At 35.5% G+C, this 27,988-nt stretch overlaps 1 protein-coding gene across 1 annotated transcript; it reads right to left on the reverse strand.

Moving 5' to 3' along the window:
• Positions 1–60: 60 nt before the first annotated feature.
• On the reverse strand, positions 61–27,826 carry Ccn (cellular communication network factor protein Ccn). The gene is made up of 7 exons (XM_065306432.1): positions 27,488–27,826; positions 8,564–8,682; positions 4,091–4,271; positions 2,457–2,542; positions 2,168–2,291; positions 1,916–2,109; positions 61–1,841 (listed from the first exon to the last, which is right to left on the reverse strand). Exons 2-7 carry the CDS (start codon positions 8,675–8,677, stop codon positions 1,371–1,373), a joined length of 1,170 nt encoding a protein of 389 aa, XP_065162504.1. The 5' UTR covers positions 8,678–8,682; positions 27,488–27,826; the 3' UTR covers positions 61–1,370.
• Between the last annotated feature and the right edge of the window lie 162 nt (positions 27,827–27,988).

Below are 27,988 nucleotides of genomic sequence, written 5' to 3' on the forward strand. Positions count from 1 at the left end.
GTATCAATAAGTCAGTTATCTTATGTTTGCACGACTAAGCAAACATCCCATCGTAAATACTTATTAATTTATATATGTAATTTATTTTATCGTCTTTTACAAGTATTTATCTATTTGCTAAGGTTGCATAATGACGTTGCAGTACGATATATTTAATTATGTATATGTACAATCTTATATTATTCAAATTTTTGTTTGTATCACACATTCATCTGTACACGAAGATATGTAGACGAATGATAACAAAATATATCACGTACAAACGTACCAAGAGCATCAAATTTGATAACAACCTACATTTTCTACCAAACTAGTTTTTATATTGTCTACAGCTATATTTTAGTAATTATTATTATTTATAATTTATAATAATAATTCTCTATGTGTATTTGACGCTCCTGATATTATTTGCTATGATTTTATTATACACTTGTGTTTAATGCGTTAATACTAACTGCAACTTTGTTATAATCTTGTATTTACATGAAATTTATTGGATAAACAGAGTTAGCTTAGCGCTGATTTAGTTTCATGTAAATATTTAAGTATAACTCATCTATTTGAATGTAATTTTAAGAAATTTCGGAATTATTAGATTATATACCGTAAATAAATAGTTTTTGTATGATTATTTTAATTATGTGTGGATTTATCGCGTTGTTTTTAATTAGTGTTTAATATTTATCGATAAAGTAGCAAGTTTTAGTGTTTTAAGTGATTTTTAAATAAAATTTTAGATTTTTTGAGATTTTTAGATTTTAAGGTTATGTTGATTTCCGTAAAGTAACTTTTACCTTGTTAGTTTGAAAGCTGTAATTAAATAATTCGAAATCTGAACAGTCGAAGACAAAACAAGCACAAATTAAGAGAAACGCAAGAACAGCGACGCAATGCAATGCCAAACAAATTAAGTTTCTTGTGTCTCGTCACGCTCGCCTGCCTGCAATGTTCTCTAATTTTCTCTTCCCTTCATGCAATCTAACGAGCTTCGCACAGCTAAACAAACAGGAGCAACCTGATACTAAAATGCTTACGTTTAGACATAATAAATTAGTGACTGAATTATTAAGATCTCATTACGTGCTAATCACATTCGAACCAATATATTCGTGAGATCCGAATAGTTTTTTTCCTGTTTTCGTAATCAACTTGATTAATATTGGTCCACTTATTAAATTTACAAACCAAAACAAAGAAAATGAAATTATATTGAACAGATATTGATTGTGTGTGTTTTTCCACTCAGATTTTTAGTGTCAAGCTCATTCCGAAAAGGCACGATGAAACAATGTTCTTTCTCGTTTGAAAACGCTTCGCTTAACAAATCATGATATGACTCTTTTGTGTTGTTTCTTTTTTTGCGTAATAATTCAAGGAATATCTCCGGCTGTCCGATGCACTCGATGCAATACAACGCGATGAGATTTCTTCTCGTGCGCCTCGTTAATCATCTGCTTTTTGTCCGCTTTGTGGTCGTTGCCATTTTTCGGCAATTCGCCGTCGAAATTATCGCAACTGCATTTGAGCACCCACTGCACTGATGCGGAAATCTCGGTGCCGCCATTGTACTGTGTGGGCGCGTCGTCCGTCCACATGTCTTCACCCAGTTCCATGAACTCCGGCAGCAGATCGCTCGTTGATGCGCCGACTTCCGCGTCCGACGGCACGTCGCAGACGAAGTCAACGCGCACGGTCGTACTCAACAGCGGTCTGCAGAGGATCCCCGAAATAGAGCACTTGCCGCAATACTTGGGTCGGAAGCGTTTCCGGCTGACGCATGGCCCGAACCGGAAGTGTACGCCGTTGCTCAGACGGTGCGTTGCTTTACATTCGTGACCTTTCTACAAAACGGCATTTAACAAAATATAAACATCATAATTATTTAATTATTAATTTTTTTTCTCTAAAAACAAACCCTTAAATGATGTCGTCGATCAGTTTCCAGTGCTTGCATACTTTCACAATTCCTCGTTTGACATAAACGTGTTTCAATTGTTTTCTCGCATCTTCCGTTCAGATTAGAGCGACGTTTTGAAAGACCAGTACCACAGTCGGCTGAACATTCAGTCCACTTTGTAAATGACGGCTGACAGGATGGCGGTTGCTCAACTAGCAATTAAAATAAAATAAACACAAAATTTTAAGTAAATAAGCGCTTTTAAAGTACCTGCTTGTGAATCGCACATCCACTCACGGCAGCATTGACCTGGGACATCGACCAGTCGTGGATGCATGCACGTCGGCGATATGTGCTCTTGCGGACACAAAGACGAACAACCGTAGGTTCCGTTCTGCAAGCATACAAAACGTTGAACGCAAAGGTGTCTGATAAAGCATCAGTTTGCGTGCGGCATGACAGGATTTCAACGACGCGTTTGATATTTACATTCCGGGCCAAAAGAAGAAGAAAAAATTGCGATTGTGTTGAAATCCCATTGAGTCCGCAGACACTTTACCTGACAGGCGCATTGAGTCCGACAATCCGGCGAGAACGTCTCGCCATGTTGATATGTTTGATGGTCGACAATGCAGGGATATTCGTCTGTAACAGAAAACCGGAAATTCAACCGAATGTCAGACTGACGTGCTTTGCGCATTAGTATTGGATACAATTTATATCAAAACGTATTTAGATACGAGTATAACTAAAGCGTGTTTTAGTTATATTTCGTTATATATTTTGGGAGAATGTTACATTCACCTGGTCATCTGTATCATGATTTATTTCGTTTCTGCGACGCGTATTCAACAATAAGCACTTTCATCAGGATCCGGGTGGGCACACGTGCTCGACTCTTATTTATTCTTAAGTCCTTTAGACCTTTAGAAAAGCCATGTCAGAATTGGGCATTAGAAGAAACGAATCCTTTCGGGCTAGTTCTATTCGTTCGTCATTGTCGTGTGCGTGACTGGAGTCACAAATATAGATAATAAAAGGTCATTTTTATTTTCTATACAAAATGTATTCTCGTGATGACAAAATAATAATGGTATTTGTAGTTTTAAATAATAGTAATATTTTGGTCTTGTTAGTTTATATTTACATTTTATAAATAAATAAATATTAGGTTTTGCAGTAGAAAACAGCAAAAATAAAACTGAAAATTTGTTGAATAAGTACAACCCAGTTTTCTATCAATAATTTCCCTTTCAAAACTGCTTTTCAAGCAAAGTTAATTGAAAAAATGCGAGTTTGTCTTCCAACAAAAATCATTTTGTTTTTTCGGGATATTTGGGACAAATGCATGGGCTTTAAAGACTGCAAATGACAAGCATATCATAAAGGTCTCTTTAGCTAAAATGTGATGTCGTAAAACATCAAATTACTTAATATATCAGAAGATACAGGGTGTTTTTATCTGAAGTTTAAGAAAATACTATAAAATGCTTATTTATGCAAGAAATTTTAGTAAATTGCTTAAGAGTTTAAAATGACATAGAAAATATATTGTAGAGGGTCCAAGCAAGCAGGGTTATCAACCCCAAATTGCCAGGATACAAAAATGTAGAAATAATTGCTTTGTTAAATTTTTCTTTAAAATGTTCACATTATTAGTCTCATAATATTATTTTGAACATTACTGTAAATTTTTATATAAGATCCTAAAAATAAGTAAACTCCATGCTTGCACATTAACGTATAATTTTATTTTTATTCTGAAGGACGAAATGTAGCACGTGCCGGATTATATGTCCTATGAGTTTGTTGCGTGACTTAATTCGCTTTATTTGGCGTTCGTGTTGTGTTCTACGATTGATCACGCGACCATTTTGCAGCCCGATTAGCATATACTTTATCATCGCATTACGTTTGCCTGGCGTGGTGTATTCAAATATACATTATATTTGTAAATTTGCGAACGCAGCGAGCTGGTTGGCAGGGCGATTATGCGGTGCTTCGATTGATGACCGCTAGCGCTTGTTATTTATTCAGCAAAATAAATAATAGTTGTAATAATTCCAGGAATATTCAAATTATTCTCGTTGTAAATGAAACGATGGAAACTGTATAACTATTCATTATTGATTTAATTCTTTTTAGTGTTTAAATGGAAAAACGAAAGATTTTATATGTTTGAAAGGAATTTACCTGTGGTACGAGTCCGGCATATTCCTTCCGTGTCACCGTCGTGTAGATAGGTGCAGGTGAGTCCTTTGGTGAGGTCGCAAGGACGATCATCGCTGCAAGGCTCGTTTGCCTGTCGAGGACACACTTCGCATTCTTCGCAGATGTCTTTTGTTGGACATGTGCAAGGTAATAGACATTTATCCTGAAAAATAAAAGGAATCTCTTTTAAGGAATCTCATTTAAAAAATATATTTTCAATTATATTTTCGTCAATAATGCAAAAATTTTTCTTTGTTTTTTAATGCGTGACAATTTAATTAACGTTTATTCTGGCTATAATCATGCTTCGAGTAATTTATCCATAATATAAGAATATTAAAAATATAAAATCCTATTTTTAGCCACCTTTTGACCTTAAATTATGCGTACCTATAAAAAAAAACATAAAACCTATTAAAAAGTTTTATTGCATAATAAGAATAATTTTCACCCTCCACCAAAAAAAAATATCAACGCATAATCAAAAACATAAAGCGTCAATTAACTCCGAAGACTCCTCTTAGTAAAAGTCAGCGCAAAACTTTTCTCACTCGCTTTCGTATCGAGCAGCAAACAAAACGAGCATAAAGCAAGTACTACCAAGCTTTCAAGCAGGCAAGCACAGCCTGAAAAAGAACCAGCGAAAGGCGATGCATCGAATGAACGGCGGTAAAGTTTTAATGAATGAACGGACGATGCGGTTCCTTCGAATTAAGAATTTTGTTCGACGCGAGAAGTTTTCGCGTTCTTTTCAGTCCGCGCACATTTTTTCCTAATATCAACTTAATTCGCACGAATCATATGATAAAACGCTGAAATGAGATGCCAGCCGGCTATAAAGTTGTAAAGCAAAATGGGTAGCTGCGGAAATGTGAGCAAATAAAAAGAGTGTGCGCGTTTCGCGGAGCAAGAAGTCAAGACAGAAAAATCGAGCTTTTGTGGGCACAAAGAGAGGAGAAAAGAACTCGTAGACTGATTACATCTCAGGCAATCAGTGCAATTTTCGACGTATTCTTGGAATTCTCAGCGCATCACGTTTAGATAATATCAAGTTCGCCAAAACCACCACAATATACTCCTGGATATCGAATTTAATCAAGAAAATTGAAAATTGTTCGTTTTTGTTATGATTATTAAATAATCATTAAGTTTTTATTAAGGAAGAGAAAATAAAATATTATTTTGTGATATTTTTCATAGTTTTTAACAATTTAATATAAAACAAAAACTTATTTTTAGCTTTCAAGGAAGAATATTTTGAAAAATGTTGATAGAATTGTCAAAACGTGACATAACCTACAAATGTGGCATACTTTTGGTTCATATTATCGTATTCTACCATTTTAGGAAAAATGTATGAAATAAAGTATAGAAACACGAAATAAATGATTAAATAAAATATTATTTTGTCATATTCTTTAAAGTTTTATCAAAATATTTAAGAAAAAACTACTTTTTGATTTCCAGAAGCAAAATATTTAAACATAATTGTCAAAACCATACATAACCTACAAATGTGGCCTACTCTAGCTTTATATTAATGTATTCTACAGTTTTATGTAAAAATAACAACAACAAAAAACAATACGAAAAATACAAAAACATTCAACTAAAATATTATTTTGTCCTTTTCTTTAAGATTTCATAAAAATATTAAGAAGAAAAACTATTATTTGCCTTTAGATATGAAAATATTTTAATTGAATTGTCAAAGCATGACATAACCTACAACTGTAGCATACTTCAGTATATTCTCTTGTATTTATAATAAAAATTGTAATGATTACGAAGCTTTTACACATTTTACGATAGAAATGTTTATGCTGATGCAAAATGCAAAAAGAGATAAAAGCTAGTATGGCAATTATAAAATATGCAAGCTATGCTAGACTCGACTAGTACCTTACTGAACTTTAGAGTTTCAAGCGACAGCGCAAAGACATTACTGAAAATCAGGTCACCATGATATGTTTTTAAAACAAGATTTCAAAAAGCTTTCAGGCCAAGACATTTTAATTTGGTGAAAATCTATGATATAAAAATTCCGCATCCATAAATTACAAATGTGCGCTTCAGTAAACGTCAAAGCAAATATTTCATACACTTTTCAGACATTTATTTCAAAAATCATCATTTTACTGATACATATTAATATTTAAATTATTTTTTTGTTTAAAATTAAAATAATTATTAAATATTTTCAATTAAATTATTAAATAATAACAGAATAAGATCCAGCTTCGTTTTATGTGCGTATCTCAATTGTTGCTTTGTTTCCCCCGGTGTTATTCCTAATGCGGCATTTTATTATCATTCGCGAAAAGCGTCGCTACCATCGCGCCGTTTATTTCCCCTCGAGTCATCAGTTTACCTTATTACCCTTGTTTTCTCGTTGCGCGAAATTCGTTTCGGTGCCTTTGAGCCCGCCGCCCCCTCAGATTCGCGCGCACCGGGTTGAAACTTTAAATAACGCGCGCGCGAGGCAATATTTATGATCGTCGTAAGAACGCTGACAGTCGGGGCGATGTAAATTACGCACGACAATAACGGCACCGCCATAACGCCAAACACCGTGTAACAACCTGGGTACAACAACCACAACGAATGAAAAACGAAGTAAATTTAGATCAAGCATTTATTTCGTTGCGTTTTTAATTCATTTCTTACTTGAAATAAAAACCGAAATTAACACTAAGTATAAAAATACTTATTTTATACTCGTACATATTTATTTATTCAAATATTTTTATTGTTGTGAGTGTACATTGAATAAAAGCGAAAATCCTTTAAATATGGTAATTGTTTTCGTTTCGTTTTGCGCCAAAGTAGCAGCGTCCCTGTTTAGGCTTTGGATATTTTTTGCAATTTGCAATTTTCCGTTCCGGTTTTCCGACGCGGCGGCACTCTAATGATGCGCGTTTGAAGATTTTCCATAATACAGCGGCAGCGTTTTAAAATTTTCTACTCGGTCAGCATTATTTAGGTTTAAAGCCTTCTTGAGAATAGATAATTAATCTTGACAGAAGCTTCTAAAGCGACTAAAATAAAAAAAAAACAAGAAACTAAATTAAGGTATAAAAGCTGAAAAATAACGAAGCTAATCACGTGCTCAACAAATTGCACATTTCTCAAAATGCGTACAATTAATTTCGACAAAAGTTCGTTTAAATTTAAACCTAAAAAATTACCTACGGAGATACAGCAAAGAAGCAATTCGAAAATTTAGTAGATGCTTAGCTCTGGTGCCGAGGAACTATATTTCTTCCACGTCTCTGGCTCTGGTCTGCCCTGAGGTGACGTAATATTTAATTAAAAGCGTTCATTTGCCACACAGGGAGTAATTAATTAGTTATAGAGGGTTTTGTTAAATTGGATCCGTACGTCAGCTGGGATCACAGAGCAGCGCAACGCTTAAGACCAGCTCTCGCGGAGAAAATATAATCTATTGCTTTCATTAATCCCATCTGCACACAGTATGCAGCGACTATTAAATAATTAATAATTATAAGCACTGTTTTTATCATTGTCACACAACAAATTAAAGCACTTTGTATTTTTTAATCAGCAAAGAAAACAAAGCGGAATTTAATTAAACACTAGTTGTATTCGTGTACCTAACATTGAGGGTAAACTCATGTTAAACTTTAAAATTACATTATGCAAAGTTGTCGAATAATGATTCATTGTGACCCAGTTAAACAACTTCTATATTTTTTAATAATACATTCATATTTTAGTATTTTTTGGATAAAATTTTTCATTTCTTAACTTTTGACCTTTAACGTCATAATTTATAATATTATAATAGTTATTCTACTATTTGTAACTAAGACAAATCCAAAAAGTCATAGATGATCAAAATCTGCCCAGCCATTCTTGAGTTATAAAAGGTGTAACTAACATAATTTAGTTATATTGCGATTTGAAACATACCTAACGTCAAATATGTTATTTTGGCAAAACAAGCATGTTTGCAGCTTTCAATTATTATCCAATGCACGAATTTCTCTTGCCCCTCAACCGCCCCCACTGGTATGGCTATTATTTGATACGCGCTGAAGTGCTGGTGTTACTCAATCCGTCTTTCGGCGCTGCACACTTCACAGCGCACTTAGATATTGGCCGAGGTGCTTGTAACGTTAGCACTTAACAAGCGGCGCTCATTTTCCAACTCGCTTCGAGATAATTAGTACGTCGATTGTTGATAAACGACGCTAGATAAAGTTTCAACAATGCACAAATGCAACAACGGTTATTTTATGCATTAGTATACAAAATGTTAAAATTTATTAATTTTCGATATTTATTATTGATACTAAAATATTTTTCAGCTCTCCAATGAAAAATTGTGATTGTTTTATACGCTGGCTAAAATATTACACTGGATTGAATTTAAAAAACTCTGGCAATCAATTTGATTCTCGTCGGATATGCTATTATTTAGTTTTGACTTACTTGATGGAAAATAAATCGCCTCGAACGAATTTCACGTCCTTTAAATAATCGTGCGCTGTCCGTCAATGTGATTTCCATTAAACAGGCGAACGTCAACGCAGTGTTCCACAGCATTTTGCCTGCAACACAAAGAAAACACAAATGAAAAATGATTTAAATGTATGCATTCGTTAAAAATGTTTCCGCTGGCTTCGGAGATAAGCATGTATTTTTAACGAAGTCTTATAAATAATGCATAAATGCGTTCGATATCAAATGCATTCACTGCACCACCAGCAAGTGTCAACTCTCTCGCGCAATATTTCCGCCGTGGATTTCGTTTTTTACATTTTTCTGCTCCTCAGCGTTTAATGTAGTCGACCGTTTAAAACAATGTCCACAAAAATGGGTTACATTTACGTCTGTTTGAATAATATGTTTGCATTTGTAGAAATATCCTGGGCAAACAGATAAAGCCAGAGTGGAATTTCGTCAAAATAAAACGCGCGTGGGTGGCGGAATCGCGCGCAAGACGCCGAGGCTAGAACGGGATGAAGTGGCCGGAATGGAAGTGGAAAGTTAATGTAAACTATTCAGTGACAGCGAACTAAAGCGGCGTTAAATCCGCCCGACCGTACAATGCCCAAATGTTGACCCTTTCGTTCGCAATTTCCGCTTCCGACGTCTCTGTTCCTCTTTTTTTTTCGGGAAAATTTTTCGTAGATATTTCACATTTTCTACATAGTTATGCACTGCATGTAGTATATTTTGTTGTTTGTGGGTTATTTTGTGTTCGCGCAGTTGATATTTATCGCTTTGGGGATTTTGCGAGTTGCAACCGAATACAAAATTGCATTTTCTGACAAATAACCCCGTGGCGTGCAGATTCATTCCGCTCCAATTGAGCAGGAATCATATTCATGCTTGCCGACTAAAGTTGAACGTTTGGCAAGATCAACAAGATGAAAATTTTGCTGTACAACTGAGACAATCTAATTAATGAAACACATGTAGCGGGAGGTTTCAGGAGGGGTGGAACAATGATGAGACAACTTTTAGCGAAATTAAACGAGGTTTAGAGCAAGTTCTGCTGGTCCAAAAACACAATATTACGGAATTTTAAAACTTTAAACGATTTCATTACAAAAGTTCTAGTTTTAATAGTGAGGTTATGTTGTAATCGTCCAGGAACTGTAGTGATTGAGTTTAATTTGTTATTTTTTTAAATTTTTTGATTTCATTTTTTGGAAAACTGAATATTTATTTATTTAAAATATTTGTATAAATTTAATTTAATATGGAAGTACTTAATTAAATATAAAGATAAAGTTTGACGGTAATTAAATTTTAGTGGGTGAATTTCGTACAAATTGCGAGCTGGGAATCCGCAAAAATGCATATCAAACATTTCTAACATGTTTGGTTAGCGCAGTTTACAAGCACAAGGTGCAGGATAATAATGTATGCAACGTTCATGAACTGCTTTGCTTTGCGCTTATGAACATGCTGTTTCACGCTGGGAATGTTGCATAAACAAATTACACTGAGTATATAGGTTCAAACTCAAAGTATCCACTTATAAGACGCAGCGACAAGAAATTTAATCTACAGAGATATTAATATTTTACCACATTAATTTAATTTCGCGAAATTTTAAGCGTTTCATTTGAATATTTTGATAATTTCATCGCATAAACGAAGAAATACAAGAAAATATTGAAGAAAAGCTAAATAAGATAAATTTGTTCTAAAAAAATTTGTAAAATTTGTTCTTTTTGCTTGAAACAATTAATTCTTATTTATTTCCTGTTAAAATGTTTTATTCTTAGTGTTTTGCACGATAAAACTGTCTGTAACAACTTTAACGACCATTTTACAGACAGTATCCGCGTAAATCGGGTTAAAATCAGTGTTAAAACATTATTTACAGCCTCTAAATCACTAAAACCCTAAGCACCATTCTAGCATTGACCAGGAAAAAGGATGAATTATTTCAAAAGCCTAAAAGGGTAAGTGTCAAACAAATTTTAACCTTGAAATCGTTTTTATACATTAAAATCATTTTTTATGATTTTAAATAAAGAAGATATAGTTTTAATAAATGATGGTTACCTACTAAAAAATAAATGTCCAACATAAACTTCTTCAAAGTTCTGCGGTAACTCGATGAATAGTCGCTCGAGTTGTATGCTCTTTCTTGAAACTATAACTTTTACCATCTTGCGACATGCGGCAAAATCATCTTTGCAACTTCATAAATATTTGAGCGCTCTTCAAAACCACAATTCCGCCGCCTCAACTCCGCAACTCTTTAATGTCATCCCGTTTCTCGCACTCGGCACAGGGTGACTAATAAAATATTTAATCTCCTCACATTTCCTCAAGTTTAACATTTGCAATTGATATAAGACATTAAAATGTTTTTGTGTCATATTCCATATCTACTTATATTCGTAGATACACGCATTAGGTTATTGAAAGAAGGTTGTATTAATGCAGTGAGACTCGATGGAATCGTTTCATCTTTCTTGTTCTCCACATTCAAACTTATCAACTTGCCGAAATCCTCGTGAATTTCTTTCCAACTCCATAAATGTTTGAATCGTCTTCGGCGTGACGGCCGCGTGCGCGATGCTCGTCCTGGGTTTTCATGTATCCTGCGAGAGCAAACATAATTCAACTTTTATCATTTTCTCATATTCCATTTCAGCGTGCGCTCATGACATCGTAACTTTTGTTTCCATTCTTCTTATAGGTAGGAATATCTGGTAAGTTATGTTCGTTTCGTTTTAGATTGATTTTCATTTTCATATATTTTCATACGTTTATAGAATTTTCGTTATTTTCAAACGATAATTTTTTGTATTGAAATTTAAGAAGTAAAATTATCTCTGTTGGAAACAGTTCGATCATAATCCATTTTGCTGACCTCGCGTCTCAAGTCTCGTTTTGGAAAGTAAACACTCGTTTAATCGCCATGGCAACAACATCAATTTGCGTAGGATTGTCAAACTCATAATGGATTTCGTTCGAAACTCTCCAGGCATTACATTTCGTTATATTTGACGCAAAGATCATAATTTAATACAGTTTGCCGACGCGGTGGAAAATCGAATTCGTAAGCTGATACTAGTAAAATATTCAATAAATGAGTAATGTTTCAATACTTGCGAATTTGTAAGCGAAAACTATGCGAGAGTGCAAACTTGCAATACGTACCTATGAGGTACTAAAAGTCTCGAATATCTCGAAACGAATTCATCGCTCATCGCTGCCGGCAAGCGCGAGTGGAATTGTGAGAAATGCGAAAATGCGAATTTGCCACCCTGCACACGGAATCCGCTTTGCGTTTACACACACACACACCGCTGAATTTTGTCATCATTGTGTGGGTAAAGGGAAAGACCACGACCGCGGATCAAGATGAAGACGTAGATATTCCTAATGCATGCAGCAGCCGTTCGCTTTTGCTTTCACCCACACACACGCAAAACAACTATATATGCAGTCAACTCCACATGCTCGGAATATTTGCGTGGAGAGAGTGAAGAGAAAAGCGGTAGCATTACAAATGCGTCGTCGCATTTGAATAAGTATCTTGCTGATGCGGGACAAACCTTACAAAAAGCACCACAACAAAGAATGTCAACAAAATACAATATGTAACAAATTATTTGTATTAAATAATATGTATCGTGACTCTGAGTGAAAATCAATCAACTTAAAATTAAATAAAAGCATTTTTTCAAACTTAAATCAAGGAAAAATATCAAGAATTTATTATGATTTGATTTTATTTATATTTAAGAAGTGAAAACTTCTTTAGAATCGTTGTGATTTCAAAATTAATGAAATTTCCACGATTTTCAACAGTAAATATCTTCTAAACTAAAAACTTATCAAGCTAAACTAATGCTTAATTGTCAATATCAATAAAAACATCAACAGTTCTATAAATCAAACCAAGATGGCGTCAGAATGCAAATATTGCATTAAATTCTAAGCGGACTTATCGCTGCAGATATTGGTAGATAGTGGTGAGATTACATAGCCTTGAAAGAAAACGTGTTCATGTTCGATCGCGCGATTTGGTGCAGCAGGTTCTGTTCTTATCTGTTACATTTATTTGTTTACGTCCATGAGACGTCGGAACTTACACGTTACACGAGACTTCAGTGGCTTACATTTACGCAGTTGCGAATGTGCTGTGGTCAGTTACCGTGTGTTTTTCTTAAACGTGTTGCCTTTAATTAATTAATTCGGTAAATCGCGTTATATTAAATGACGAATCAACGCCGTGTAATAATAACAAATGTGTTGTGTTTCCCATGATCTTCCAAGGAGACTGTGCTGCGCGATCATGTTACCTTGTAAGCAATACATATCATTGAATGTATATGAGTTTTTATCTAACTGTACATGTAGTATCGTAGTGTCGTGCAAAATGTTTTACATAGTATTATTTTGTTACAGTACTTGCCGTAGATGTATGGAAGATGACTGGTAAGTACATAATTAAATCAATTTGATGGTGGCTCGCGCAGATGCAAATCGAGTGTGTTGGTATTGTTATTCGAGATATTTTATCTCAGTATTATTAGTTATAGAGTAAGAGTCAATGCGAATATATCGTAAACTAAAAGAGATAAACAGGAACGAATCGCAGGGACTATTCTACGGACTATTCTCTATAAGATAGGATAGTTAAAACGGAAATCTGAGAGATGAAATTTTGATTCTTAAGAAAAAATTGCCAAGGGGGGGTGCTTGATAATTTTTTTCAACGATTTTTGATAGTGAATATCTTCCAAACTAAGAGAGATAGAAATCAGCGAGTGGTAGATTATGAAAGACTGGAAAATTCTGTATCAGATAAGATATTAAAATAATTAATATTTCTGTGTTAAAAGGTGTAAAAACGTGGTTAAAAGTGCTAAAATGTGACATTTTTCAATTTTTGTCCATTTTTTTCAAATGCGAATATCTCGTAAACTAAAAGAGATAAACAGGAACGAATCGCAGGGACTATTCGACGGACTATTCTCTATAAGATAGGATAGTTAAAACGGAAATCTGAGTGATGAAGTTTTAATTCTTAAGGAAAAATTGCCAATAGTTACAACTATAAACACAATTTAGGCTCACTAACAAATTTCAACCCTTATTTCACTCCCTGTAAATTTAATTTTTTGAACAAAAAGTAGCCTATATAATTTTCTATTCTCAAAATTATCTCCACAGCAAAATTGGTTAAATGCCTTTTGCGTAAAACCGTAACAAACACACATACATTCGCATTAATTATGGATATGGTTATAAAAATCCTATCCAATGTAAATACTGTATATTTCCCAATATTTCAACACAGTTTTTTCAATAATAAGAAATTCCGTACATTTAATAAATCAAACCCTAGTAATTCAATTTCTTATCTGATGTAGGTACTTGTAATTGCGCACGAAAGTATAATTAAAGATGATTCGTCGCGATTAGAAAAGCTTAAGCTTGTAAGTGGAACAGTTAGGAAAGTAATGAACTAACGAAGAAAGGTACAACTTGAGCGAGGCGAGTTAATTCTAGATTAAACCAATAAATCAGGTGGAGATTCACTGAGCTGTGTTTACCCACACCGGAAAGAAAGAAATGATCGCATGCCAAAAGTGGCAGAGTGCTTCCAGTTGAATTTGACTGCCCAATCATCATTCAACGAGCGGCACGCTCGAAAAGACAGCAGGGAAAAAAAAAACAAGCCTCGTTCAATTCATTCGCGTGGCAAATAACAGAGTAGCGCAGAGGCAGAGGCAACAAAATCAATAACGAATGCTCAGTCAATAAAACAACACAAATGAATGCATGCGAACGTTGAACAGGAAGTAAATGAAAAAAAAAAGTGTGTGCGTCACTTAAACATCAAACGACCAACGGTTTGACTAGCCGTACAAGTATTGAACATAGCAAAAAATAAAATTTTGTAATTTTAGTGCAAAATTATGCAAAATATTAATAGTTTTCTATTCGAGGAAATTCAATTTATCTGCCTCGCTTGTTTTCATTTCATTAAATATAAATTTATTCAAACGTGTGCGTTTGGAGAGGCGTTAATAAATTTATCACGTTCAAATGTAATGTTTTCCATCGCTTTGTGGTCTCCCCAGCCTAATTCCACTCGAGTTCATTCTTGTATTTTCGTTTGTGGTAGCGAATACTTTGCGACACTAAACACTAAAACGCACTCGCAAACTGGCCACGAGGAAGGCAGGATAACGCACTGGCGCGCTGCGATGTATTGCCCACATCGACAGACCATTTGCCAGACTTGATAAGGATGTTCCAATTTCGATGGCCGGAAAAATCGCCCGCCCGACTTGTATCGGAAATAAAGTGAACCGATTCGTGCCTCGACCATTTTGTTACGTTTTACACAATCGATGCAATTCCGTTACTAACATTTCCAGCAATACACCGGCCTGGGTGACTGGAGGGTTGAAGACGGTAGTCGTAGACAGGGCACTGAGCACGTTAGTTACAGAATCGATACGTTTTTATAAAACTTGATTTCGTGTTTCTGTCTTTTTCGTTTTTCTGCTTTTTTCCGGTGCGTTGTAGAGACTGGCAATATTTTTGCGAAAGCAGAACATTTATAAGGACAATTTTTGATATTTTTCCGCGTTTCGGTTCGGGTGGATGATAAATTTGATGTGAAAAATTGAGTTAGGAGGTTAGAGGTTTAATGTGGACAAATAATGGATTATTGTAGTTGTATGAGACTGGAAATGGCACAATTGATGATGTTAGACGGATATTTATATCACATTTTCATCCGGAAACAAATACAATGAAAATTTTACTTCAATTGTAATTAAATGAAACATTTGTGTTTAACTATTAACAAAATAGAGTTTAAATTTAGTAGGTACATTATTGGAACTTGTGGCTTTGGTTAATTAATTAATAACACAAAAACGTGAAATTCACATCGTAACTAAACCGAATTGATGTTATCTGTTAGTATTTAATTATTCTCATATTATCTGCACATTCTGCAATAACTTTATTTAATAATGGAATTAAATTCTTATTAAAATGCATCAATTAATAATTATATTTAAAATAATAAATTCCTGCTATTTATTTAGTCAAAAATAATAATAATATTTGTTTTACAGAAGCGGTTTTTTGTTTTTCGTAAATTTTATTCCTTATTCTTTAAAAATCCGCCAGATGGCGCTCCAGACATCTGTCATATGCTGTTATATAAGTTGCATACTATAAATGTATAAATTTTACTTCATAATTCTGGTAATAATTACAAAAATGAATATTTTATTAATGCTGAAGCATGTAATATCCATTTGGTTGTTTTATCACCACTAAAACGTATCAATACATCATAGTTAATTGTCAATAACATGTAATTGAACGCTGGAGCTTACACTTGTACACGCTTTGTGCATTAGGGTAATTTTCCGCCATTTCGAACGAAACTAACGCCACCATTGAAGCAATGCTAATTGTTTATAATAGTATGGTCCCACACAGAGTATAGTCGGATGTAAACATGCACTTGCACTGCCAAACTGTGCGCGCGTGCCGCATGCAATCACCGTGTCGCAATCATCCGCAAGTGGGTGGATATAGTGGTATCTGATTCGAGCATTAAATTGGTTTAACTGAGAAACCATGCGTACATCCCACCACTAATTTCCAATTCCCTCGAAGGCACGTTTCCGCCGTGAGTATTTCCACGACCTTCTATTTACCTAATAAATACGCCGTGAAGAGAGCAAAAACGAAAAAATAAAGCCAGCAGAAAAAAAAATGAAACTCGATTACTTTTTGCGCAGATTCATTCGTCAGAAAACAAAAATTATTACCACTTTAATCTATCTGCTGTCGGAGGCGTGTTTGGTATCATGTGTATATTACGCCGGATGTACTGATTGAATTTCGTGGATTTCTGTTTTCATCTTTGTTGTCTGCTGTCGTTTTGTGCCCGCTTTGGTTGGTTGCTACTTTTGCAACACGACTCGCTTCAATTTCGATTCAATTGTGTTTATAAAACAATGACAACGGTCAGTAACGACGTTCGCAAGTGGAAATCCAATAGTCCGAACATATATCTTTGTCCGCGAGGTGTAAAACGTAAAGTTAATTAACCGATGCGCACATAATTGAAATACGAAATGATTAAGTAAAATAAATTACCATTGTGGATAATAAAAATTTTGAGTTGTTTTATTGTAAATATTGGACGTATTGTGGATACGAAAAATTTAAAATTCTAATCCACGCGGGTTTTTTGCGCATCACATTTATGCATGAACACTTTCTTTTCGCATTCGCAGTATACGCGGATATAACCGGCGCATTCGTGTATTATTTCCACATACATTATGCATATTGTGCATGTTGTGTGGATGTGTATATGGAAGTGAAAAACAGTGCTGGAAACACCCGCTGAGAGTCAACCAATGACGCCGCAACCCTTCGCAACGGGGGTTCTAACGGTAACAACACAACAACGCGTCGAAATGGGATCCTTGGATATACACATATTTTTTACAGAGTGTTAAGGGAAAATAATAAAAAAATAAAAATTAATTTTAGGTTTTAACTGAAAAATCACAATTTTTTATTATTTTTTTGTTCTAAAATTAATTTTTTTTAATTTTTATTTTATCATTCAGTATAGGATTGTGGGAATAGAAAAGAAAGACTGACGGAATGCGAGATGTAAATATGTGGATTGTGGAATGAGAAATCGACGGCATAAATCTTCATGCATTCAAATAGGCAGTAAGGGTTCCTATTTTGTATAAAACGGCTTCGTCCTGTCGCCTATCTCCTTTCTTTTCGCTCTTTACACCGCACGTTCAACTACAACACGCTTTCACGCCTCCGCTTTATTTGCGCTGCCTTGCTTACGTATAAATTTCGCGTGTAAATATTACGATAACGCACGTTGCCTGATTCCCATCCTTGGTGGCGCATCCACCAACGGCAACAACGACACAGCAAATATAGTTGTCGCGCTGGTTGCGTATCGCGTTATTGTGTTACATTTTACACTCACATCTAGTTTTAGTGCTGTATCGTTGTAAACAAGCAATATGCAACCGTTTCAATTAAGCATTTAAACTTCCAGGAAATTTCTATGAATATTTCTTTGAATTTATAGCTTTATTTCTTTACAACACAAAGTTGAAAGAAATAGGAATATATTCTGACATGAAAAGAATGCGCATGCAAACGGATTGTATTTTATTTCCAAGCTTGGAACTAGTTTAGCATTTAGTTTATAAACACTATCTTGTGTGTCTTTAATGCATTGGCAATTTATTTCAAGCGTCTGCAGGCCGGTCCCCGAGGGTGTTGTATGTAGAGCTGACTTTGCACAAACGCTCAGCAATTTATTTACTGTAAAATGTGTGAAATATTATACCGCAACCGGGCAGTTTTGTATAAAATACAGAATAAAATATATTAGAATATGAATTTATGGATATTTTATTAAGCACTGTGGTTTAATTGATAAATTAGTACAATGTGAATTGTTGTTTATATGTTTGACAATATAAATAACGTTTTAATATTTAAATTATATTTCAATAATTTATAATTAATATTTGATCAAAGTTTCCAATAGAACAAATTTAACAAATTAAATATTTATATTTTAATAATTAAAAGTAAATTATGAATATTATTTAAATAATGACAAATAAATTTAAAAAAATAGTTTTATATTTGAATATATTTTAAATAAAATATATAATACTGTGTAATTAATTAATTAATTAATGTAATTATTAATTTTGTACTTTCTCATCAATAAATGTTGCTTTGAATCAATTATTTATGAAGTAAGTAAGCAAAAACGGTTCAAAAATACAATATTGCCTATTATTTGTATTAAAACATTTTTTAACCAATCAAACTATAAATCATATCCATTTTGGTACTCACATAAACACACACTAAAAATTTCATCAACATCGGCCCAACCGTTTACAGCCAGTTCAGTAACATACATACAAATTGATAGATCTTCGTATAATACATAATGATGTCATTAAAAAATAATTTTTCCTGCTTTCCTACACTTTATACTTATATTTTTGGCAATTTTCCAAATCATGTGGTAAAAATAATAAGACCACCATGAAAAGAAGCCAACATAAAAATAAAACGATAAACGTGCTAAAAAACGCGTGTTAAGTGGCAGTGAAAAGACAACGCTCATAAAAGAACTAATAAAACGGTAATAAACACCCTTAGCAAACGATCACAGAAACTATCAATGACACAGACATATCTATTATCATACAAACCTCCCAGATTATCTATTTTTCAAATTCAATAACAAATAGCTATAAATATTTATGTGAGTGTAAAATATTTATTAAACAACTCATATTTTCATTTCCATTTTCATTTTTACATTGTACCTATATTGTGCATTGTACGTGGTGCATTAAAAGATAGAAGGATAGAAAGGATGTTCGTAGCTAGGCACATATCATATTTCTAAAATTAAGCGAGTATTTTTACCCCGCCGACAGATTTCCAATTACTCCAGGGCACTGCAACAGCTCCTGCGGTATTATACCTTCACATCACGCCCGCGCACGACGCTCGCGCGTGAATAATACGCGCGCACGGCAGATTTCCAAGCGCTAGTTTTCCATCCATAAATTGTCCCCATTGACACGCTCGGCTAAGCCCATACGATAGTAACACTGCATGCAGTTTATCATTACGATAATACATTGGGAGTACATCTAGAGGTGCCCTAAGGTGCAAGGCCAAGGTGGAATTACATAACAATTGAATATTTCAAATATTTCCATCTAACTCACTCTAATATTATAAATTCTTTAAGGATTATATAGTTATGTCAAAAGCAGTCGACCAGTCGACGAAAAAGGTTCTGGATAAGCTTCAAACCTTCAAAGCGTCAAACGGCAATCGATCATTCACAAATCACTGTAGGTACCAGAGGCATTTTCATTCTGACCTAAATAATGCCCATTTAGCGTGTTTCCCTGCGTGAGGTTGTAAAATACATTCGTTGCGTTGCGCCTCTAGCAACACTCCTTTGCCACCGCAAATATCTACGGTGAGGTGAACCAAAAAAGAAAAAAAACGGACCGCAAGCCACCGGCTTTGCTACACCGCCGGAATAACTGTTATATAACCCTCAATTAGTCCGAACCTTATAACCTAATTAACTTGCGCTATCCCGAACTTAATCAAGCACGAATTTATCCATTCAGAGGCTTTAACAGCGTTATGATATACTTTATGCTTTTATGCTTTCCTTAGTCTTTTGCTTTTCATATCTTCGTTAAACTTAGAGGCTGTAAAATTATTAAAGGAGCAGGAGCAGGTATAACGATTATTTTTAGAGGTTGTTTTTTATTATATAGTTATATTTAAGACTTGTAATAAGATGTTATAATTAAATATTCGTTAAGGAAAATTTCGCAAAATTTTGTATAAAAAAGTTTTAAAAACTTTATTTCCTTTGATATTTACAATAAAAAATTGTAGCAATATATTTTGTTTTGTAATGTAAGTGATTTGCATGAAAATCAAATTTAAAATGATCAAAAATGTGATTTTACTCAATTTTTTGCTAAGTATATATCCCTAAAATAACAGTACATTAAACTTTTTTATTTTCTCGTGCGATAAAACGTTAGATTGTATGTAAACGTGCCTAAATATAAGCAAATTGCATGCCGACACGCAACTGCGAAAAAAGCGCAAAAAGCGACATAAACCAATATCAAAACGTCAAGGCATAACTTTTGCGCTATAATAGCAAACTTTCCGCGTCGCGCCAGCCAATGAAAGACCCAACGCCAAGTCGAATAAATTTTCATAATTTTTTTCCGTCTTTTACTTTTATCGCGAATGCAAATTGGTCATCGTTTTCTTTCTATTTTCTTTTTTTCTCTGCTTGAGGATGAATCTCAAAATTACACCTTGTGAATATTTCTTTAATAAATGCAAGTCGGAGACGTGTAAAGGCGGACGAAAGCTTTGCTGGTATGCAAAACCTCTGAATATCGGCGCTTTCTGTACCTACAAGGTATTATAGATTCCGTGCTCGGGAATGAGGCGGCATAATCGAAAAGGAAAACTTCTTTTCGTGTGCTTTGGCGTTGTTCAATGGAGCGCAGACACGCCATAAACGCCAACCGCAAAATGCATGTAAAAAGCAACTACGTGCAGAGCTGACGTTGAAAAATAAATTACGTAACGAAATTCGGATAGTCGGAAATTATTTTTTCGCCGCACCGAGCAAATTCACATCGTAAAAAATTATTTCATTTTTGTTTGACGACGGAAACTTTTTATTTGATGCCTCTGATCAAATAAACTTCATTAACTGTAGAAAATAACTCATCATTTTCGCCATGGGAGAAAAATTCGAAATTGAATTTAAAAATTCAAATCTACAATCAAACACGCATCGCATAGTGCAGAATGGAGTGGCAAAAAATCACCTCGTTAATTAACAACACGAAATAAATGAAGAAATGTTAGCACATGGCAAACAAAATCACAAAATGTTAAAAAAAACGCGGCCAAAAACCAATGTGTTTTCACTTTATTTTAATTTAAGCCTACGTCAACGCAACAATAAACTCGTAGTTGGTTGATTCCGACGATAATGACGATAACGGACGATGATATTGTTGGCAATGAGCTTAATAAGCGACCTATGCATCAGAAACCGTACCATAGCCGCAGCCAAAGGATATGTATGTTCGTTGGCTTGGATTTTCCATATTAGGAGCGTCTCTATTGTATTCGGAGCGAACAATAGAAACGGCTGCGTTGGCTGCGGTGGCGGCGGTTAAATCGGCGCCCACTTTATGAGTGTTTCCGCACGCCAGACTCACGTTGTGTATGTGTACACGGTCCATCCTGCGCCCCCAAATTCGGAACATTTTGAACTATTGTTGTTGCACGGCCCCAAAACTTTTCCACATATAAATACAACAACCAACAACATTCCAGCCACGCTTTGCATATCATACCGTGGCCGCCATCCGCAATCTTGTTTAGTTTGTTTTCCATTTCAAATCCGAGTTGGCGAATTTCAATTGGTTCGATACGCCAATGGATGCGCTGGACACTTAACCAAACTTCTGCGAAACTAATTTATTTCGACTTACGGCGAATAGAAGCTAATAATTGAATTTAATGCGTATTAAGTAGCTTTAAAATATACGTGTTTGTATATATGTATATATTTGCTGAAGTAGGCAACCTGTGACGCGGTATGTAAATGGGTTTTGTATTAGCATATCATTCGTATTCGCGGTGTGCGTATTTCATTTCGAATGCGTAATCGCCGCCTGCGAAACACATATATTTCGACGAGGAACCCAATGCCGTGTGTTGCCCGGCGCCTTCACACAATGCGGATTCGAAACGTATTCGTTTGCGCGCATATTTTACTGTTGTTTCGAGGTGTTTTCGTTTCGGAGGGTATGCGCCCGTCGATGTGGCTTGTGTGTGGTTTAGCATGTGGCGTTGAACGTGTTTTGTGGCGGCGCTTTCAGTTTGTGGTTTATTCGTGTTGCTGCACTCCACAATCAACGCGCCGAGAGACATTTCATTGAGGTTTTATATTCAAAACATTGTAAAGAGAAAACACGATAAAATAACGTCATCCCTCAGATGTAACATAAAACTTTATCGGAGAAGCGCCCTCTATCGAATAGATGTCAAAACTATTAGACATTTTATGGCTTTGTTTTCAGTGACACTCAAAATTATCTACTAATTAGATTAGTCGGTGTAAATTAATTATCTTCAAATTAACACAGCATCACTACCAATATTTGATTAATGCCACTCTAAACCATCACATTAGCAATTTCGGTAATTGAGCAGAAATTGATAAATGCCTAGTTAACTTATATGTAAAGATTGTCTGGAATATTAATTGAAGTGCCAAATTAGCGTGTTCATTATTTCGCGCGAAACAATAACTCATTTTGCATTACAAATTCATGATTATGTCTGCAGTGCCAAATCGCCCACTAGCGATTCATCAACGAATGCGAATCTGCAAACAGCAACATTAAAATTGGAAATGAAATTGAATTTGTAATCGAAAACGAAAACGAGCGCCGTGAGTGGCGCCCATATCCTGATAAATTTATATTGTGATGAATAATTGAAGTAGTTATTACTCTATGTAAATATTCAATTATTTAATTTCCCATCGCGAATAAGGGTTTATGTTAATTTTTTAAATAATGAGAAATTGAGCGGCGAAGTTATGTGTGTAAAACGGTTATTCTAAACATTTAACTTTTTAATGCTGTGGAAAAAAGTTGCAAAAATCAAATACAATATTTTTGGCATAATAAAAAGCTTGAATAAGTAGTATAATGTACTGCGGGCATAAGCAAAGGCCTATAGAAATTGTAACAAACGAGCTGCGAGATACATTCCGCTCAACTTTAAGGGTTTTCATGTGCGCCATTTTCGCCGCGTGTTTTTTTCCACCTCATTCGCCGGTTTTTGCGGTTGGCAAAAATGAAGCAAGGGAAAAAACGTGCACGCGCCATGCTGGGGTAGGTGAGTTAGGCCGGTAGTATGTAAGATTTAAGAGGAATTTAGTGCTAAATGCGTTTTACGTTCCGCCATTCGAGCATTTGCCCCACCATTCTAACCTTCCGGTAACCCGCAGCAGGCTTTTCTTTTCTTTTCGTCGGTTTGCCACGACGCTCGTTTCCTCGCCCGTCGTCATTGCTTACTTCCGTCGTTTCTTTCACTAGTTTAGCCCGAGCGTTTTCAAGGTTTTAATCTGCGGTCTACGTGTTCGTGAATAAATAATCGACGCATGTAGCAGCGCTCGCACGCTTTTAGAGTTTTCACAGCGCAAGTTTCTCGAAACGTGAAAACTTTAATTCAAATTGTGTGTGCGCCGAGAAAAATGCATATGTATTCAGATAAAGGCTATAAGGAGAACAAAGGAAAATCGATGTGAGGCGCACAATTAACACGGCAACAAGCATCTCAGAACTCAAAGCAACGCGCGCCTTCTTTATCATCTTTCGCCTTGTGCGCAGATTTCAAGTTCTTCGGCGCTTTGTGTGTTGTGCTTTGCATTGTGCTCACCAGCAGGAGAGGAAAGGTACTTTATTGGTAAATATATTGCGGCGCGCCGGCCCGACCCAGATTGGGAAAACTCCAAGACCAAGTTGGGAATGTTTTAATTGAAGTTCAGATTAAGAATTTTTGAGGCTTTGATCTTAATAAGAAAATAATTAATAACGCACTAAATTGAAGGCTTTGTTTACCTGCTGGAGATAAAAAAAATCCTAAAAATAAAAATAAGTTCATTGTGAGAGTTTTCAAGAGAAAATAGAAACGTAGTGTCAGTGGTAGGTACTAACCTGAATGCGGACAACTAGAGTGGGTAAAACTTCAGCGGAGTGTGGCTGAAAGACTTCATTATTTTCTACTTTTGTAACACTGGACTGAACTTAACTGCAAGCGTACAGACCAAATACTTCACAAACAAGCAACTTTATTGTTAAACTTTTTGCGTTAAAAACAAAACACACATTAATCAATAATTCACACAATTGGATCTCGTTGCAGGCGGATGACATAACCTACAAACCTGAAAACTGTTGAATAAACTATTAGAAAGGCTAGTGCACTCATGCGTACTGACTTAATCTCTAGGATTACACGGTGTTATTGTCGGACACCGTATAATCTTTCAACGAGGATACTACATACGAATCCTCTTGTCACGCACCCGAACCGCTCAAGCATTATATTCATTTATGTGTACTTTCGGTTGGGTTTCGAATCCACCTCGAGTGTAATACTCAAACACGTATAATAAGTTGCCTAACTTAAAATCTTACAAAACTTTTGTTTTGTCTTAATAAGATTAAAATAATCGAGTTATCAAGCGCGAGAGTTATTCGAATAAAATAAAATACGGTGGAGATATCGGAGCGTTCGAAGCACTTGAGATTACATTACCGTGCAAAGTGAAAAGTTACGAGGAGCTTAATAAATCCTAATAAGAAAACGAAGGCTTAACACAAAATTATACATTCAAGTAGGTAGCGTTTTGACAGCGAAATATAAAACTGGCGGCGGCACAAGGAATGCGCACAGGGAGTAAAATTCATTAGTTCAGTTATTAAGTTTGTCGCTAGAAATGAACGTCATTAAAAGTTTTGCGACAGCCAGGCGAAGCCGATAACTTCAGTGCTACTGCCGGCCGCAACACGAATACAAATATGGCGGATTTACAAACACATACACACAGCCCATTGGAGTTATTATACCCGAAAGAGTTAAATAGTTGTTGTTTATACACATGAGTATTATCTTAATTACTTTTTGTATGTGAATATATACATCAGTGAAAATTAACACATCTTGTTTCGTAGGTACATTATGAATGGAAATCGATACCAGGCGTTTATCAACCCTTTGCTTGTTGGTTGTTTCGATATAAATGTAGAAACAGCTGCCGGTAGTAAATAACAAGTTTACAAGCCTAACCAGGTTGGTGCGCTCGACTAACAATAACGGCTTTAGTGGTTCAACGATTTGGATTACATAGTTTACTACAACACACAGTTGTGAAGTTTGCCAACGCATGTTTCAGGAATATCTATTTAATGTAGGCTGATATTGCAGGTGCGCACGTTTTCCTTCTAATTTTCCGTCGTGTCGTCGGCGCGCGTCATTCAATTCGGCGTTTTGGCATTAATTGTGTCGCACGCTTGTTTCATGTCGCTTGTTTCCGTCTGGTTGACTGTGTAACAATAGAATTCGCATGCGTCGGTTCTGTTCGCGTGTTCATTTCGACGTTTCACAGCCGCAACGAGTCTTATCACTCGAAGCGAATCTTTGTACGCTGCTTGCGGGGGTAAACTTCGGTTGGCAGTGAACACAAGCACATCGATTCAGGGGCGCGCGAGTTGAGTAGCAGATAACTCAATTAACAATCGAAATTAATCCGACGGAAATGGCAAGGGAAAGTCTGTTAGACGCAACAGAGAAAGCGGAACGCGCGAAGACAGCCGGAACTGGATTTCCACTAGTTCGGTGTTTGCGCTGCAATTAAGGAATTTCGTCAAGTCGACTTTCGGACGCGTGATTGACAGCTACGAGATGAATTATTGACGCAGTTGCCAACTTTTGCGCGTGGCAGTAATCTCCATTTGCGTATGGTATGCGAGTTCTGGAACCCTTTTTTGAGAAATGGCGTGAATTGGCGCAAAGTGAATGAAATAAAAAAGAAATGATGAAAAATTCTTGCTGATCCCATTGGGGAGTGGAGTCTGTTTCAAACAAAACTTTTTTCGTACTTAGAAAAAGGCAAAAAGGTAGCGTTGAAAGAATTTTGTAATTAAAGTGAATTTAGCTCCTGTGAACCGGAATATTGGGATTAATAAAGGTAATTAACTAGCTTTTTACGTAAAAATTGAATTTATTGCCGTAGTGCCCCCATTATGACAAGATTTCTTTTTCTATTTGAAGTAACAAAAGGCATATTAAATCAATTTATACCTATACGTAAGTTAATTATTCAAATAATGGTTTTACATTTCAAAAACCTCTAACTAATGATGCTGGCCATGATAATAAACTTATTATTACTTATTCAGACATTTAATTAATTAATACACCTTTATATAAACTCGCACTATTATGCTACTGCACAAAATAGCGCCGCGGCTTATATTTAAATATTTTATTGTTGATTTAAAACCTTCTATGGCTCAGAAAGGAAATTCCTAGCCGACAAAAAAAACACAAAGAATGCATAACGCTAATATAAAGAAGAGCCGGATGCAAAAGAAAGGAAACAAAAAGAAAAGGTGGAAAAAATTAATTTCCGCACAAGAACTTGCGGCGTTTTTTCGCGCCAGCACGCTGCAAAAGTGTTGCATTCACGCAAATAATCGTTAAACTTAGAAGGTTGTTAAAATACGAATCAGCGATAAAAACAAAATCCAAAAATGAACCCGTAAAAAATTTGCTGACGCAGCGCGGAGAAATATTAAAATTTGATCTTATTTATCTGGACGATAAAAGGGACACTGATAAGAGGGACCAGTATGAGTCTGAAAGTATGTTGTTAAAATTTAATTGGACATGAAGTGGATTTGAACGTTGATATAATTCATGAACTCGTAAATAAGTTTTGTTATTCTATTTTTATGATTGTACATGTACGACCGCTTGTATGGCTTTAACTTTTTCATATAAACTCGTATTATTAATGTAGTTTACATTTATAACCTATAATTATCAAAAATTGCATTGAATTTTGTTGTAATTGGCATTTTATTTAAAAACATTCTAATGTATGCAACCCAAATTACGATGCGTTGCGTACAAACCGCACAAATAAAGTTAGGTTATGCATTTGATGATCGAAAGCGTCGTTGTGCAGTCGCAAAAAAAAACCTGTAGTGTTATAAATAGATTCGTCGTAAATAAATATCAATATGTATAGTTGATACGCTGATATCGAGGTAAGTCAACGAATCGATTTCCTTCTATTGAATTATAGAACATATTGTGTACTCGTTGTGCATTCGATCGTGTGCTCTTTGGTTTTGGTTCCTGCTTTATTCTAATTCAATTTGGGGTAATAGACCGTCAGAAAGTTTGCTGTTTGTCTTCGGTGGCCATTAGGCGGCGTCGTTTTATCACGTCGAAGTTATCGCATTAAAAATAACACTTTAAACCAACTTAACCGAAAGTTTAAGTGGAAAACTTTCAGCGAGCACACGTCACTCAATCTTCCACGCTGATGCGCAGGTGTGTATGTTAATTATTTGTTTATCATACACACTGGTAAAGAGAAAAATTACGAAACAAACTTTCGCAGCGCGTTTTCTTTATGTTTCACAAGCATTATAAGCTTACCTGTGTCGGAGTAAATCTTCAATCGTTCTGGAAGTTTTCTTGCCACACCAACAGACGCTTGCAATGTTTCGTTTTCGCAAAACTTTTCTAATTTAAAAATTAGCGCAATAACTTTCTGGATCTGGGCTTAAAAGTTTTTTTATGCGGGACAATTATTTCTAAACATACACTGAATTTATGCGCGACGCTAAATAATCTAGATATCGAACCTGGTTATAACGCCGGCGAGTAACTGGCAGCCGGAGGCGGCACGCTGCGACACGATAAAACACGCGAGCACCGCATCGAACGCGAGAAACACCGGCGTCGGTGGCGGTGGCAGCAGCGGCAATACGAAAGCATGACGCGATACGCCGCCGCCGCCTCCGATCCAACTCCCACTCTTTTGGTTTTCCTCGACAAACGCATGCCCGAAGACTAGCCGCATGCCGCAATCCCAACACTCGTCGTCACAGCTCGTCCTTTGGCGTTTTCCTGAACGGAACTGCGCTGCGCACATTG

This window comes from Atheta coriaria, unplaced genomic scaffold (genome assembly GCF_025399875.1).
Source record: "Atheta coriaria isolate IRGN ID8LTWV9N9 unplaced genomic scaffold, Caltech_Dcor_3.1 hic_scaffold_6_pilon, whole genome shotgun sequence".
NCBI classification, from domain to species: domain Eukaryota; kingdom Metazoa; phylum Arthropoda; class Insecta; order Coleoptera; family Staphylinidae; genus Dalotia; species Dalotia coriaria.